The sequence below is a fragment of the Saccopteryx bilineata genome, chromosome 2, assembly GCF_036850765.1.
Source record: "Saccopteryx bilineata isolate mSacBil1 chromosome 2, mSacBil1_pri_phased_curated, whole genome shotgun sequence".
Taxonomy (NCBI): Eukaryota; Metazoa; Chordata; class Mammalia; order Chiroptera; family Emballonuridae; genus Saccopteryx; species Saccopteryx bilineata.
In genome coordinates, this window is record NC_089491.1 from 353,396,289 (window position 1) to 353,410,584 (window position 14,296).

The window sequence follows — 14,296 nt, forward strand, 5'->3', positions numbered from 1 at the left end:
CTACTTAGTAGGTTCTTAGTAATGTTACCTGTTAATCTTAATAGTGATAGTACAATCTTTTCTTAGACTGCAGCTCTATGGCCACAGTATTTGTTTCCCTCTTCTTAAAAGGGTTCTGTAAATAAATTCTGGTCCTGAACTTACAATTTGTCCTTTGAAGACTTGAAATGCACATAGAAAAGGTATATGCCATGAAAAATATTACGGTGTTATTTTTACTCAGTTATTTATTCAACAACATGGAGTCTACCATTTGCCAGCACCAAGCATACGGAGGTTCACAGAACGTGCCTTAGCGAAGCGTTGGTGGTATAGTGGTGAGCATAGCTGCCTTCCACAGAACGTGCCTCAGGGAGCTCGTAGTAAGGTGTAGAGAGACAGGTAAACCACTTTCAGAGCATAAATAATTTGTGTTGTGCTTTTGGGGTTTTTTTTACATGAAAGCAAACTCTGAAAGTGTTTTATTTTGGGTTGGTGAATACACAATGCTTAGTCTTACTAACATTAAAAGAAATAAAACAGTCTTTTATTGTCTGAGCCTCAGCTTATCCAAGTGGTTATAACTGCTAAATATTCATGAGATATATTGTAACATTTATATGTTCTTAAATCTATCTGCTAAGATGGTTTTGAGACTCTTAGGAATAACTTATACATTCTGTAGTTCGTGTGTTATAAGGAAAAAGTTCAGTCTGATTACTTTGCCTTTATTAACAAAGGTCAACCTAGATGATGTATATAGTTATTACAGTTAGCAGATATGGAGTCCACAGTTTGTTTGCTTGTCAGCATGTAAATTTGGAAATGATAGTATAATTAAATGTTCTTCCATGTAATTTAGGCATTATTTTTCTGTAACTAAAATATTATAGGATACTTTTTATGGCCCAGGTGATATGTTAGATGCTAGAGTGACAGGATGAGGGCTCTGCTCTCGAGGAGCTCACAGTGTAGTGAAATCAGACTCATAGTACAGTGTAAGTGCGGTGGCAGTGATATGAATGATACTGAGAAAGGAGTGATTAATTCTGCATGGGAATCCTCATTTTCAGAAAAGTGTTCTCTGAATCTCCATTTTCAAGGGAGTTATTTCCAGGCCTGTACTCTGGAGATTTTGAGCATTTAGTTAGGGATAGTTTCACTACCTATGAGGCTGTTTATTAAAAGGCATATTGAATATGAAACAGAGAGTGTTACTTGGATTGTGGTTTTAATTTCTTTTTAAGTAGTTTCTTTACTTTAAATTTAACTTTAAATTTTAATAGTATCTTAAATTATAAAAGTAATACATGCACTTAAAATATTCAAACAATTCAAAAGTCTATCGAATAAAAATGAGATTATCCCTACTTACCCTGGGTAACTCCTGTTAGACAGTTTAAACAATTACTTGTAAATAAACGGGTTTGAAGTACCTCATATTCTGAACATTTATTCTTTCTGTTTAAAGGGGAAAATCAATTTCCCTTTTTAGGAAGGTACTTTGGCTCAGAGGAACTGTGAAGTGGAAGGTAACTGTAGTAGATTTCGGGAAGTACATTGATCAATTAGATTGCTGTGTCCTATAGGGCTTTTTAAGGATTTATTGACACACTTCATCAAGATATTTGAGAGTATTCAGGGAAACCTAAGAAATTCTGCAGTTCTTTTCTCTTCCTTATAAATTCATGCCTGGTCAGAAATTACAGCTTGAGTGGGATGTCCCTCCACAGAACTCAAATGCACACTATCTATCATGTTACTTAGTGTGGCAGTAATGTAAAATGTTAAGGATATTTTCTTTTTGTTTCTTTCTGTGAGGGCTCACCCAACATATTTTATCCTATGTCTTTTCATCTCTCTCTTATTTCAGCTTCCACTTACTCCCCCAATTCCCCACATCATTCTCTTAAGAGAAAAAAATAAGTTTTGCCCACTGAGTCCTCTTTCTTATTTGATTTAATATGTCTTGGGCTGAATGTTTCTCACAAAAACACTTTGCATTCAGAATTAGCCTATCAAACCTTTTTCTCCACAGACTCCTCCATAGATTGTGTGCCTTCTACTGTGGTACCCACAGGGGTGTGGAAACCGAAGTCTGCTTTTGGCTTAGCTGTCATGATTTTAGAACATAAGTCCCCATGTTCTGCTTGTAAGAGTTACCCTGGTAGTTATGTTGTTCCATTAAAAAAAAAAATTCTGCTTATGGTCCACAGAACCAGCCATCACACTGTAACAGAATTCCTTATACTATTTCAGTTAAAACCACAGTCCTCATAATAGCACATCCATGTATCTATATCTGCATGCACCTGTATATGTATATACATACAGGGATATATAAAAATTCTAGGTAGACACACATTGGAAACAATAACAACTCATCCATATGGTTGGTGTTAAGGAATTTGTAACCTGCAATACTCTTTCTTACCAGTAACGCCATTCTGCTTGGGGAATATAGAACAAGCCGAAACAGTAATACTGACAGAATTTGGAATTATGATACAGTGGAACCTTCACGTAATTCTTTGTTGAAGAAGTTAGGGCCTAAATGTTAAGGCTTATTGTTATTCTGAGTTGATAATCTCTGCCTTGCTTTAATAATTTTTCCTCATGCCTGGGTAGCCTGCGAGTTGCACAATAATCACTCACACAGCTTTGTAATCAATGCCCAAAGTAATAGGATTCCTCTGGCCACCGGCAATTAATAAATTTGTGTCTTTTTTAAAACACTAGCAAGTCGGGCCTGAAATACGACTGACTGGTTCTCCTCATTTGCATATTTATTGCAGTGGAAAAATTCTTACCAGATGATTGATGCTGAGCCTGCCTCTTGAATTCCAAGCAGCACATTATTATGAAATGAAAAATGCCGGCCATACAGTTGATTAAAGTTGAAGACAGTGGAATCGGTGTTTTTTAAGATTGTGGGAGAATTAAAGGCATATTTTAATAGATGTTGACAAGAAGTGAACTAACAAAAGCAAAGCAAAGGATTTGCTTGAAAAGATTTAATCAAACGTCTTTCTTGGGGGATTAATTGCTGGGGATGACTAGTGCAAGTGGCAGGCTTGTGTGGATTTGAATGAAAAGTATTGTTCTCAGGCCAATGTATTGTGTGTCATTTTGACCTATAGTTTAGCTCTAGTTCTAGAGTTAGTTTTGAAGGAGAAAAACAATGCTCTTATAATCTGTACATTCTAGTTCAATATATTTATCTGGGGGTAATAGGAATGTGGGAGTTTAGGTATATTTGTACATAAATAGTTGTATGTTTGCATATTTATTTTTAAAATAACTGTGTAGATATTTAACAGCTGATAAGGTAAGCTTTATTTTACTTCATACATTCACTCTTCCCATTCCACCTCCATTCCCTTGCCCGAAGTTTTACATATTGGTTTATAATCTAATTAATGAACTGTGTGCCAATGTCCAAACTTATTCTCTGCCTACAATTCTGTTTTTTTTTCAGACAGCCTAGATGAATCAGGGAAAAAAATAAAGCTGTTAGGTGAAAATGGTTTTTAGATTGGTGACATTTTCTATATAGAATGCTTGCGTATGTGTAGCATGTAAATGAATACTTAGCACCGACTAGTTCAGCCCCAGCACTGTAGATCATCAGTACAAGCAGATCGTGAGATTTCACCATGTTAAAATGGTGATTTTTTTTATGGTAATATTCTTTCTATTTTGGTAGCATTCTAAAAATTTTAAAATAACCTTAATATATGAAAAGCATCTTTTTTAATTTTCACCTTTATTCTGTGAGATAAATAGGCAAAGGGTTATCTACATTTTATAGATGAGAAAATTGAGACTCAAATAGATTACATTGGTCCACTCAGTATAAAGTGACTTGTTAGTGATAATGTCAGGCTATACTCTTTCCATTTATTCTCTGCTTGGGAAATTATTCCTAAAGCTGGTGTCTAGATGCGTAGGTTGAATCTTGGTAACACGGTGATGCATGTGTTGTTCTTAATCTCCTCTTAAGGGGAAGGCCTCTGGAAATGGACCGTATAGGACAAAATAAACATATATCCTTGACAGTGGTCATTTGTTTTGTGACCACATGCCTAGAAGGAGAGAGAATAAAGTAAATGAATCTCTGCTGCTTTTTAAAAAGTTGTAACCCTAACAGTAATTGGGTGAAAAATGAGAGGCAAGTTAGAAACTGTTATTTCTGTTTTATCATTCACAGGGTTGAATACATAGAATTCAGCCCTACTGGAATGATAAAGCGGTTTGGTCTGGTTTGGTTTTGACTGGGAAGAATACACTGTTGGATTTGAGCCTCTAGGGGAGTGTCCTTCCTTACTCTTGTCAGTTGTGGCTCTGAAGAGGCCTACCACCTCCAGCAAAAGATTGTTCATTGTCTCATCAGGTTTTACATAAAATCTTATTAGAAGGAAATGTGGCCCTATTATTGCAAAGAAGTGAGAATGGGGTCTTTTCTTCTAAATCTCTTTACAGGAAGTTTTCCATTGTCCATGTGTTGGCCACTAGTGACTTTACTTTGATAAACTTTTTTTTTGTGGTTAGCACAGAATTGCAGATTTCATCTCTGGTAGGTCTCTTGACACTTTGATGCATGGTGGTGCTATCCCTGAATGGAGCTTAAATACTTCAGGGCTACTTTCTGACTGGGTGAAGGGGTGTATAAAATGAGAACATATGAGAGAGTATTAACAGAAAGGCACACTTTGATTTACTGATATGGCTCTCTGCTTTCTTGTTGGATTGATAGGCTGTCTAATATTATCTGCAATGGATTTTAAAGAACTGACTTGAACAAAATAAAAGGGCTTGTATAGCTATTTGAAAGTGGCCCTTAAAAGTAGTAGTCTTTCCTTGGATGTTTTCACAATTCTTGGTTATGCTATAGGTTCAAGTCAGATTATGGCTTACTTGTTGGGGAAACAGCTATAAACATGATATACTGCTATGCAGCTTTTTTCCTGAATGGTTCTTGATTTCATATTTAGATCATGGACACAGGTACCTAGAGGAAGTAAGGGATGGGCACTTGCATTTTCTATTCTTTTTAATTTTGGTAAAAAAAAATACATAATAAAATTTACCATACTAACCATTTCTGCGTTTCCAGTTTGGTAGTGTTAAGTATATTCACATTGCTATTGTGCAACCAATCTCTAGAACCTTTTCATCTTGCAAAACTAAAAATCTGTATACTTCATTAAACAACAACTCTCCATATTCCTTTGCCCCAAGCCCTGGCAACCACCATTCAACTTTTTGTTTTTATGAGCTTGACTACTCTGGGTACCTCATATAAGTGGAATGATATAATATTTGTCATTTTGTGACTGATTTATTTCATTTAGCATAATGTCCTCAAAGTTTGTCTGTATTGCCGTATGTGTCAGAATTTCTTTCTTTTTTTTTTGAGAATGCAGAGCTACTTTAAGCATGCCCATATTTCTTTTTTTTTAAATTAAAAAATTTTTTTTATTAATTTTTAGAGAGGAGAGAGAGTTAGAGAGAGAGAAGGGGGAGGGAGGAGCAGGAAGCATCAACTCCCATATGTGCCTTGACCAGGCAAGCCCAGGGTTTTGAACTGACGACCTTAGCATTCCAGGTTGATGCTTTATCCACTGCGCCACCACAGGTCAGGCGAATTTCTTTCTTTTTAAAGGCTGAATAATATTCCTTTTCTTTGCCTATATTTTTGACTGGGTTTAGGATTGAGGATTATAGATTATTTTGTTGGTATGGAAATAAACCAGGATGGTCTGACTGGTGGTGGTGCAAAGGATAGAGTGTCACCTTGGGACACTGAAGTCCCAGGTGCAAAACCCCGAGGTTGCCCACTTGTGCCCAAAAGTCGCTGATTTGAAGCCCAAGGTTGCTGGCTTGAGCAAGGGGTCGCTGTCTTGGCCAGACACCCCCCCCCCCTCCTGTCAAGGCATGTATGAGAAGCAATCAATGAACAACTATGAGTTGATGCTTCTCATTTCTCTCCCTTCCTCTCTCTCCCTAAAAAGAAAGAAAAGAAGGAAAGAGGGAGGGAGGGAAAGAGGGAAGGGAAGGGAAGGGAAGGGCAGGAAAGGGAAGGAAAGGAAAGACTAGGATGGTAGAATTATTTATTATATTCTGGTCTTGGAATTCTTTTAAAGTATGTTTTTTTTTAATTGTGGTAAAATATACATGGCAAAAATTTACCATTTTAACTATTTTGAAGTGTACAGATCAGGATCATTAAGTACATTTACATTGTTATGCAACCATCACCATTATTCATCTCTAGAACCTTTCATCTTTTCAAACTGAAACTGTATCCATTAAACAGTAAGTTCCTATTTCCCCCTCTCTTCAATCCCTGCAATCACCATTCTACTTTCTTTTTCTTTGAATATGACTATTTTAGGTACCTCATGTAAATGGAATCATATAGTATATGCCCTTTTGCAACTGGCTTATTTCACTTAGCATTTTCAAGGTTAGGTCTTGAGAATTTTGAAAACTACTTTGCAAGTACAAAATAGCTTTGCAGTTGCACTTTGGAAAACATGAGCCCAATCTCTTAAGATATAGCCCTTCCCTTCCCTCCCCTTCTCCCTCCCCACCCCTCCGCTCCTCCTCCCCTCCCCTCCTCTTCCCTTTCCTTCCCTTAGAGTAGGGGAGGCAAACAGACTCCCACATGCACCTCTACCGGGATCCACTTGGCAAGCTCATAGAGGGTTATGCTCTGCTCATCTGGGGCTGTTCTCTGTTACAACCAAAGCATTATTTAGTGCCTGAGGCATAGGCCTTGGAGCCATCCTTAGCAGTTGGCTCGCTCACTCGAGCCAATTGAGCCATAGCTGTGGGAGAGAGAGAGAGAGAGAGAGAGAAAGAAGGGGGAGGAGTAGAGAAGCAGATGATTGCTTCTCCTGTGTGCCCTGACCTAGAATCGAACCCGGGTCATCCACACGTCAGGCTGCTACTCTACCATTTAATCAACTTGCCAGAGCCAGATATAGATATTTTTAGAAAAGAAATTAAAAACAGTGGTTACCACACGGAATTTGGATGAGATAAGAGTTCCACATTTTCATGGGCCTCCTTCTGAGTATTAGTATCTTTTCTATTTTCTTACAGTTCATGCTACAACATACACTTTCAGAACTTTAGCTACTTGGGATAGACTCTTCACACTTCTCAGGTCTTTTCTCAGATGACTGTTTGTGGTCACTTAATATTTGTTATCATTTGTGTTCTTCTACTAATTCTTTTTAAAATTTTCCTTGTATTTATATAATTTTGCCTTGTTCTGCTTGTACACTTAGCACATTTAGACTGACCAGTATTTGGCTTTAAAATGGTTATATCTTTATCTTTCTTTCTTGCCTGTGTTATCATCTTATTTATACTTAACCCATTTCCCAAAAGCTTCCTTCTTCCTGAGTATAAGTCATCTCCATATTTGGTGGATGTTTTGTTTTGTTTTGCTGTTGTTTGTTAAGATTCAGAGCAACAGGTTGAATCTTGGTTTAGAACACAGGGCATTTGGATTTTTTTTTCAGAGACAGAGAGAGAGAGTCAGAGAGAGGGATAGATAGGAACAGACAGACAGGAACAGAGAGATGAGAAGCATCAATCATTAGTTTTTCCTTGCGCATTGCAACACCTTAGTTGTTCATTGATTGCTGTCTCATATGTGCCTTGACCGCGGGCCTTCAGCAGACCAAGTAACCCCTTGCTCAAGCCAGCGACCTTGGGTCCAAGCTGGTGAGCTTTGCTCAAACCAGATGAGCCCGCGGTCAAGCTGGCGACCTTGGGGTCTTGAACCTGGGTCGTCCGCATCTCAGTTTGACGTTTTATCCACTGAGCCCTGCCTGGTCAGGCAGCATTTTGGATTTTTCAGGTAATATTGTATATTGAAGTTTCTCCCAAATGGTATGGGTATGCACTGATTATAAAAGGATTAGAATATAGAATTTAGAAAAGATGTGATCAAGAGTCTTATTTTAAACAAGGAAGCTGTATTGATATAGTCTTATATGTAGACTATTTGACAGAGTACAATGTAGTTACTGGGTCATTGATTTCCTTCTAACCAATCTGAGAAGGCTTTCTTGGCTAAGTTATAGTTTAGCCTTCTGCTGAAATAGAATGTTCCACTATGCACTTATGTGGAGAGCTTGTTTAACTCAGATGTTGGTATACTATTGGTGAAGCAAGCTGGGGTGTAAAATAATGTGGAGGCTGTTCATACTGGGCAGGGTAGAAGCAGAAAAGATAAAATAAAAATCATAAAAATCACTTAAACTGAAGTTTGTGTGGGCTGAAGTTAGTCTGGATTATAAAACAAAATGAATGTAGGGCTTGTTAAAGGAAAGTAGGGATGCTTGTGAGAAGATTGCTGTTATTTAAGGCAAAGAGGGAAGGAGTGATAGAAGCATGGCCAGAGGTAAATGGATAACTATTAACTATTAGTGATAATAAGAATGAAAAATATTTGGCAACTGATGAAATATATAAAATAAGGGCACCAAAATGTCAGTGACCTGTGAAAACACATTCAAAAGAAAAGGGAAAAATCAGATAAAGGAGAAGGATTGGGCAGGAAGGAAAAAGTTCTGTTTCTGATGTGGTGTATTGGAAGGAGTGATGGAGCTTCCCTGTAAAGATTTTCCTGGAGGTGCTGGAGCTTTGATCACAGGAGAGATGTCTGAGTGCTGTCAACACATGAATAGTGATAAGCAATGTCCTTAGCCCCTTTTGTTGGATTAGGCTGATAAAGAAGGTAAGAGCTGAGTTCGCAGGGAGCCATTTTTTATTCTAAAAGTTCTTAGCCATTGACTTTGGACTTAATCTTGACTAGTTTTTTTTACAAATGCATTTTGTGGCTATGAGGAGAGCCAGGTGAGAACATATTTTTGATGCAGATTTTTAACACACAATTCAATATTGGTAACAGTAAGTCATTAACTTGGGTTCTTCATACGTGAACAAGAACTTTTCATAGGATGTTTGGAGCGATTAGATGAGTGATGTGGCAGCCCACACCAGAAGCAAATGAGCCCTCCTAAAGGAGCGTAGTTGGAAAGTGGTTGGGATCCTGGGGCTAAATTGTGCTCTTTAGGAAAAGAGGAGGAATTACTTAAGGGGTTGATTGATAGAGGGATAATCCAGGAGGTCAGTGGGTAGCATGTTGAAGCTGACATCAAAGGAAAAAAGATTGGTTATGATGACAGGCAGGGAAGGAATTTGTCAGTCTTACTAAATTTAAGAACTCACAATTTATTGTAGACACTTTCTAAGTACCTTACACACGTTACCTTGCTTGTTCCTCACAACAACCCCAGGAGGGTGGCATTGTTATTATTTTCTTTTGTACATTTTGTATGTCAGAGTTCTTAATCTCTGCGTACCCTGTGCCTGTGTCCTCTTTGCACCCATGCCACTAGCCAGAACTGCTTAGGAGTCATGATAATTGTTCCTTTTCTGTGCTCTATTTTCCAGGTCACAAGGCACTTAAAGCATTGTTGAGGTCATTGGTAGATCTTCAGGAAGAGCTGCTTTTCCAGTACCCAGACACTCGATATCTAGTAGATGGAACAAAGCCCAAAGCAGAGAGGTAAGGGGGGAATGCATCTGTGGAGTTGCTTATTTTCTTTTCATCTGAATAGTTTCTTATCATTTATGGGAAAAAAAGCTACATCTCTTCCAGGCAGATATTAAACTTAATGTTAGTAAAGTAGACATAGCCACTGAGATTTTTTTTTTAAATTTATTTTATTATTATTATTTTTTGTATTTTTCTGAAGCTGGAAACGGGGAGAGACAGTCAGACAGACTCCCGCATGCGCCCGACCGGGATCCACCTGGCACGCCCACCAGGGGCAATGCTCTGCCCACCAGGGGGCAATGCTCTGCCCCTCTGGGGTGTCGCTCTGTTGCGACCAGAGCCACTCTAGCGCCTGGGACAGAGGCCAAGGAGCCATCCCCAGCGCCCGGGCCATCTTTGCTCCAGTGGAGCCTCACTGTGGGAGGGGAAGAGAGAGACAGAGAGGAAGGAGAGGGGGAGGGGTAGAGAAGCAGATGGGCGCTTCTCCTGTGTGCCCTGGCCGGGAATCAAACCCGGGACTTCTGCACGCCAGGCCGACGCTCTACCACTGAGCCAACCGGCCAGGGCCGCCACTGAGATTTAACTGGCTCTTTTGGCCAGGATGGCACAAAAATTGGGAATGTAGGTTTTTGATTTGTATATTTAGTGTGCCTAATTCTCTTTGTGACTTTAGGAAAAGATTTGCCTTCTCTTTTAATAATCAACAATTAACGTTTATGAAGCACTTTGTGCCCATACCATGGAATTGCTGGTCATAACCATCTTCTTTTCAGTGAGGGAAGAAGCAGTTATTTTGAAGGGTGGAAAATTTCAGAAAACAGTACAATAAATCTTTATTGAAATTATCACATTCAATAAAGCATCTCCCTGCCACTTTATCTGAGCCTGCTGTTTGGCACGTACTTACTGTTTTGCCTTGACCTTATCCTTTGCTCCATTTTTTTCTACCAGATTAGAAGGATGAAAAGTAAACTCAACATTTATTGAGCACCTTCTGTGTGTGGCTGTTTGTAATCCAGTGAGTGCAATTGGCTATATAATTGGAAGTTGTAGTACTTTCTCATGGCAGTTACATGTAATATCGTGCTTTAATGCTGATTCAGTCTACCCCTTTGAGTTTTCTTCACATTCAGCTCTCTTCATTTGGTTCAACTAATATTATTCAGCTTTCCTGAACAATTGGTTATAGGGAGACATTTTTCTTATTGATTTGGGGGTTAAGGTCATAAAAGTACCATTATGTGTTTAATTTTTTATAGGTTTTTTTTTTTAGATTTTATTTATTGATTTGTGTGTGTTTTGTTTGTTTGTTTTAGAGAGAGGATATATAGAGAGAAAGGCAGGGGAGAGGAATGGGAAGCATCAACTCATAGCAATTACTTCTTGTATATGCTCTGACCAGGCAAGCCCAGAGTTTTGAACCGGCAACCTCAGCATTCCATCGAGGTTGACGCTTATCCACTGTGCTACCACAGGTCAGGCTATGTGTTTAATTTTTAAAGACCCTCTTGGAACCAGTATAGCCCTGGTTCACATGCACTTCTGATCATGTTTTTACAATCTCAATTTTACGATTTGCTTATTTTTTAAGAATTACTCTGAAATCAGTTATTTTTATTTGAGAAGTTCCATGAGTTTTTGATTGACCTCATGAACATTCTCTTTAAACAAACCAACAATGCTGTCCTCACATCTGCGGTGCTGTTTAAAATGTAGACAAAAGAGGAAAGGCCTAAATACTCGACTTCATGTGAGTCTAGCTTCTATGTGGGTCATGTTTGTTTACACTGGCCTTCCTATTCTTACTGGTGTTCTAGTGAGGAGGAGCTCTCCAGTGAAGACGAAGAGCGTGTAGAGGAGAAGAAGAAGCAGAGAAGGGCCCCACCCAAGAGGAAGTTGGGGATGGAGGACTATCCCAGCTTCATGGCAAAGCGCTTTGCTGACTTCACGGTCTATAGAAATTGCACACTTCAGAAGTGGCATGATAGAACCAAGCTGGCTTCTGGGAAACTGGGGAAGGCAAGTGTGTGTGTGTGCACATGTGTGTGTGATACATGCGGTGGCAACCTAAAGCAGGTTTTAGAGATTGGCAAGTGTGTGGTGCGTGCGCACATGTGTGTGTGATACATGCTGTGGCAACCTGAAGCAGGTTTCAGAAATTGGAACTACAACTCATTTCTGTGGATGATATCACTATAGTAGTTAGTCATTTCCATAGAAAAAAATTGCTGAACTTCTACTACTGGAGTTTATACCATTCAGACTTGTGATATTAACCTTATTAGAATACTTTATGAACTAAAGAAATTGATGATTTATATTTATTTATTTATTTTAGTGAGAGGAATGGAGGCTTTACAGATTCCCGCATGATGCGCTCCAGCACAGGGCCATTTTTTTTTTTTTTTTTTAGTGCCTGAGGCAGGGGCCATGGAGCCATCATCAGTGGCTGGGGCCAACTTGCTCCAATCAAGCCATGACTGCAGGAGGGGAGGAGAAGAGAGAGAGAGAAGCAGAGGGGTAGGGGTGGAGAAGCATATGGGTGCTTCTCCTGTGTGCCGTAACTGGGAATCGAACCCAGGACTTCCACATACCAAGCTGATGCTCTACCACTGAGCCAACCGGCCAGGGTGACATTAAACAGTCGTTATTAAAGGAGCAGAAGATAAACTCGGTATAGGAAAGTAATATAACCTACTTAAGAGCAATTTTTTTTCTGAGAACAATTATAGCCATTCACAAAGTCAGTCTTTAAGAAAAAGTCCCTCTTGTGAGAGGGTTAGCAGTTTCTCTCCTGACACAGAAAGGTATAGAAACCAATATAGCTGCTTTCACCACAGACTTTCTGTATTACCTGACGCTGGTTATTGTTGTTGCAGGGTTTTGGTGCCTTTGAACGCTCAATCTTGACTCAAATTGATTATATTCTGATGGACAAAGAAAGATTACTTCGAAGGACACAGACCAAACGTTCTGTCTACCGAGTTCTTGGCAAACCCGAGCCAGTGGTGCAGCCTGTCCCAGCAAGTTTGCCAGGACAACCAGTAAGAACTCTGTGATGCAGGGTGATTATGGGGAGCAGTTTCTGTGAGGCTAACTGAAAAATCTGATCACCTACCTGTAGGTATTACTCTTGATGTCAGAAGTTAGTGAAAGAAAGGGAAAAAGCACTACCAGATTGTTGAGAAACAAAGAGTATGTTTTAAAATATGGAGCTAATGTTCACTTGTATGTCATCTTAATTTTGAGATCAGTATGAGTCTGGTAGTGGAAGCATTTGTAATCTAAATTTTAAAATTCAGTTTTAAAGGAGCTTCTTTAGAAATGCCATGTGGAAACAGGTGTGTTCTTTAGGCTTATCTTAGATGCTTAGATACTTCAGAAAAGGATCCAATATTGGAATAGTCGGATTCTTTTGTTTAAAGGAAACTTATTTATTGTAGAAATATATTCGGATTATCTTTTGAAGTTCAGAAGGGTTTTAAATGAAAAGTAAAATTCCCCCTAGACTGAAAATTTCACTCCTCAGATTTAATCAGTGTTTATAGCCACCTTTCAGGTATTTTCCATTCACATACATATGTATTTTTATTTATATGTATACACATATACATACATATATACATACGTATATAAAATATGGTTGCCTTTTCTTTTAAACTGAGTGGTATGGATATATATGTGTATATAAAAATATAAAGTGTTATCAATATGTATAATTTTTTAAATATTTAAAACTTTTTACATTTAATATATCTGAGACACTTTTCCATATCATTACGTAAAAATCTTCATTTTTTTCTAATGTGTAGAGTATCTTATTGTATGGGTGTGTACTATAATTTATTCAAACAATGGATATTTTTGTTGTCTTTAGTTTTAGAAACAGTGCTACAGGAAACATTCCTAAGTATTTATGGTTTTTGTATTTGTGTGAACATATGGATCAATTTCTCATAGTGGAAATGTAAAATCAAAGAGAATTCGCTTTTTAAATCTTGATGGATGTTGTCAAATTGCCTCCAAAAGGCTGCATTAATTTTCAATACCACCAGCTGTGTTTTCCACTACTCGGTGTTGCCAGTTTTAGAGGTGAAAAATGGTGTCTTATTTTAATTTGCATGTATTTAATTAGAATGAGGTTAAACATCTTTTCAAATGATTTTTGACTCTTTGTGGTTCTTATTCTTTCAAGTGCCTATTAATGTTTTTGTTCTTTAATTTTAAGAGCTCTTTATATCTTAAGAAAAACAGTGCTTTGACACATTGTTTATAGTAGCTACATTATCTTGATAACCTCAATGGTATTCACTCTTTTTGTTCTTACTAATATAGGAGATTCTTCCTGAACCCCCTGCCAATGCCCACTTGAAGGATGTGGATGAAGAAATCTTTGATGATGATGACTTTTACCACCAGGTATAATTTTTACACTCTTTTGTTACAAAACAGGTTGCAGCATTATACAACAGCTGATAGAATTCTCTGACCAAAAGGTAGCTTACTTTGGGAATAGAGTCACACAGGGAGCTAAAACTCCTGTGTTCCAAATGGACTTACTGTGTACTTCTGGTCTGTTGCTTTTTATCTGTCTAATATTTTTTCTTTTGAAGTAAGAATAGCTACAGCTACTTTATTAGTTGTTGCAGAGTGTAAATTATCTGTAAAATAGTTTCAACTTCTTTTGAGTCAGGTTGAGTATTCTTTCTTAGCCGTTTTTGATAATGTTAATGG

The 14,296-nt window shown here is 38.1% G+C and overlaps 1 protein-coding gene across 3 annotated transcripts in view; it reads left to right on the top strand.

The window, feature by feature from the left end:
• AATF (apoptosis antagonizing transcription factor) overlaps nt 1–14,296 on the top strand; it is a 187,217-nt gene that overhangs the window by 34,019 nt on the left and 138,902 nt on the right. For all 3 annotated transcript variants that reach the window (XR_010729484.1, XM_066262813.1, XM_066262812.1), the window contains exons 5-8: nt 9,457–9,571; nt 11,380–11,581; nt 12,442–12,606; nt 13,898–13,981. Coding sequence is in view for 2 of the 3 variants with exons in the window: in XM_066262813.1 (XP_066118910.1) it covers nt 9,457–9,571; nt 11,380–11,581; nt 12,442–12,606; nt 13,898–13,981 (566 nt within the window). In the remaining variant the exon portion in view is untranslated. The remainder of the gene's footprint in view (nt 1–9,456; nt 9,572–11,379; nt 11,582–12,441; nt 12,607–13,897; nt 13,982–14,296) is intronic.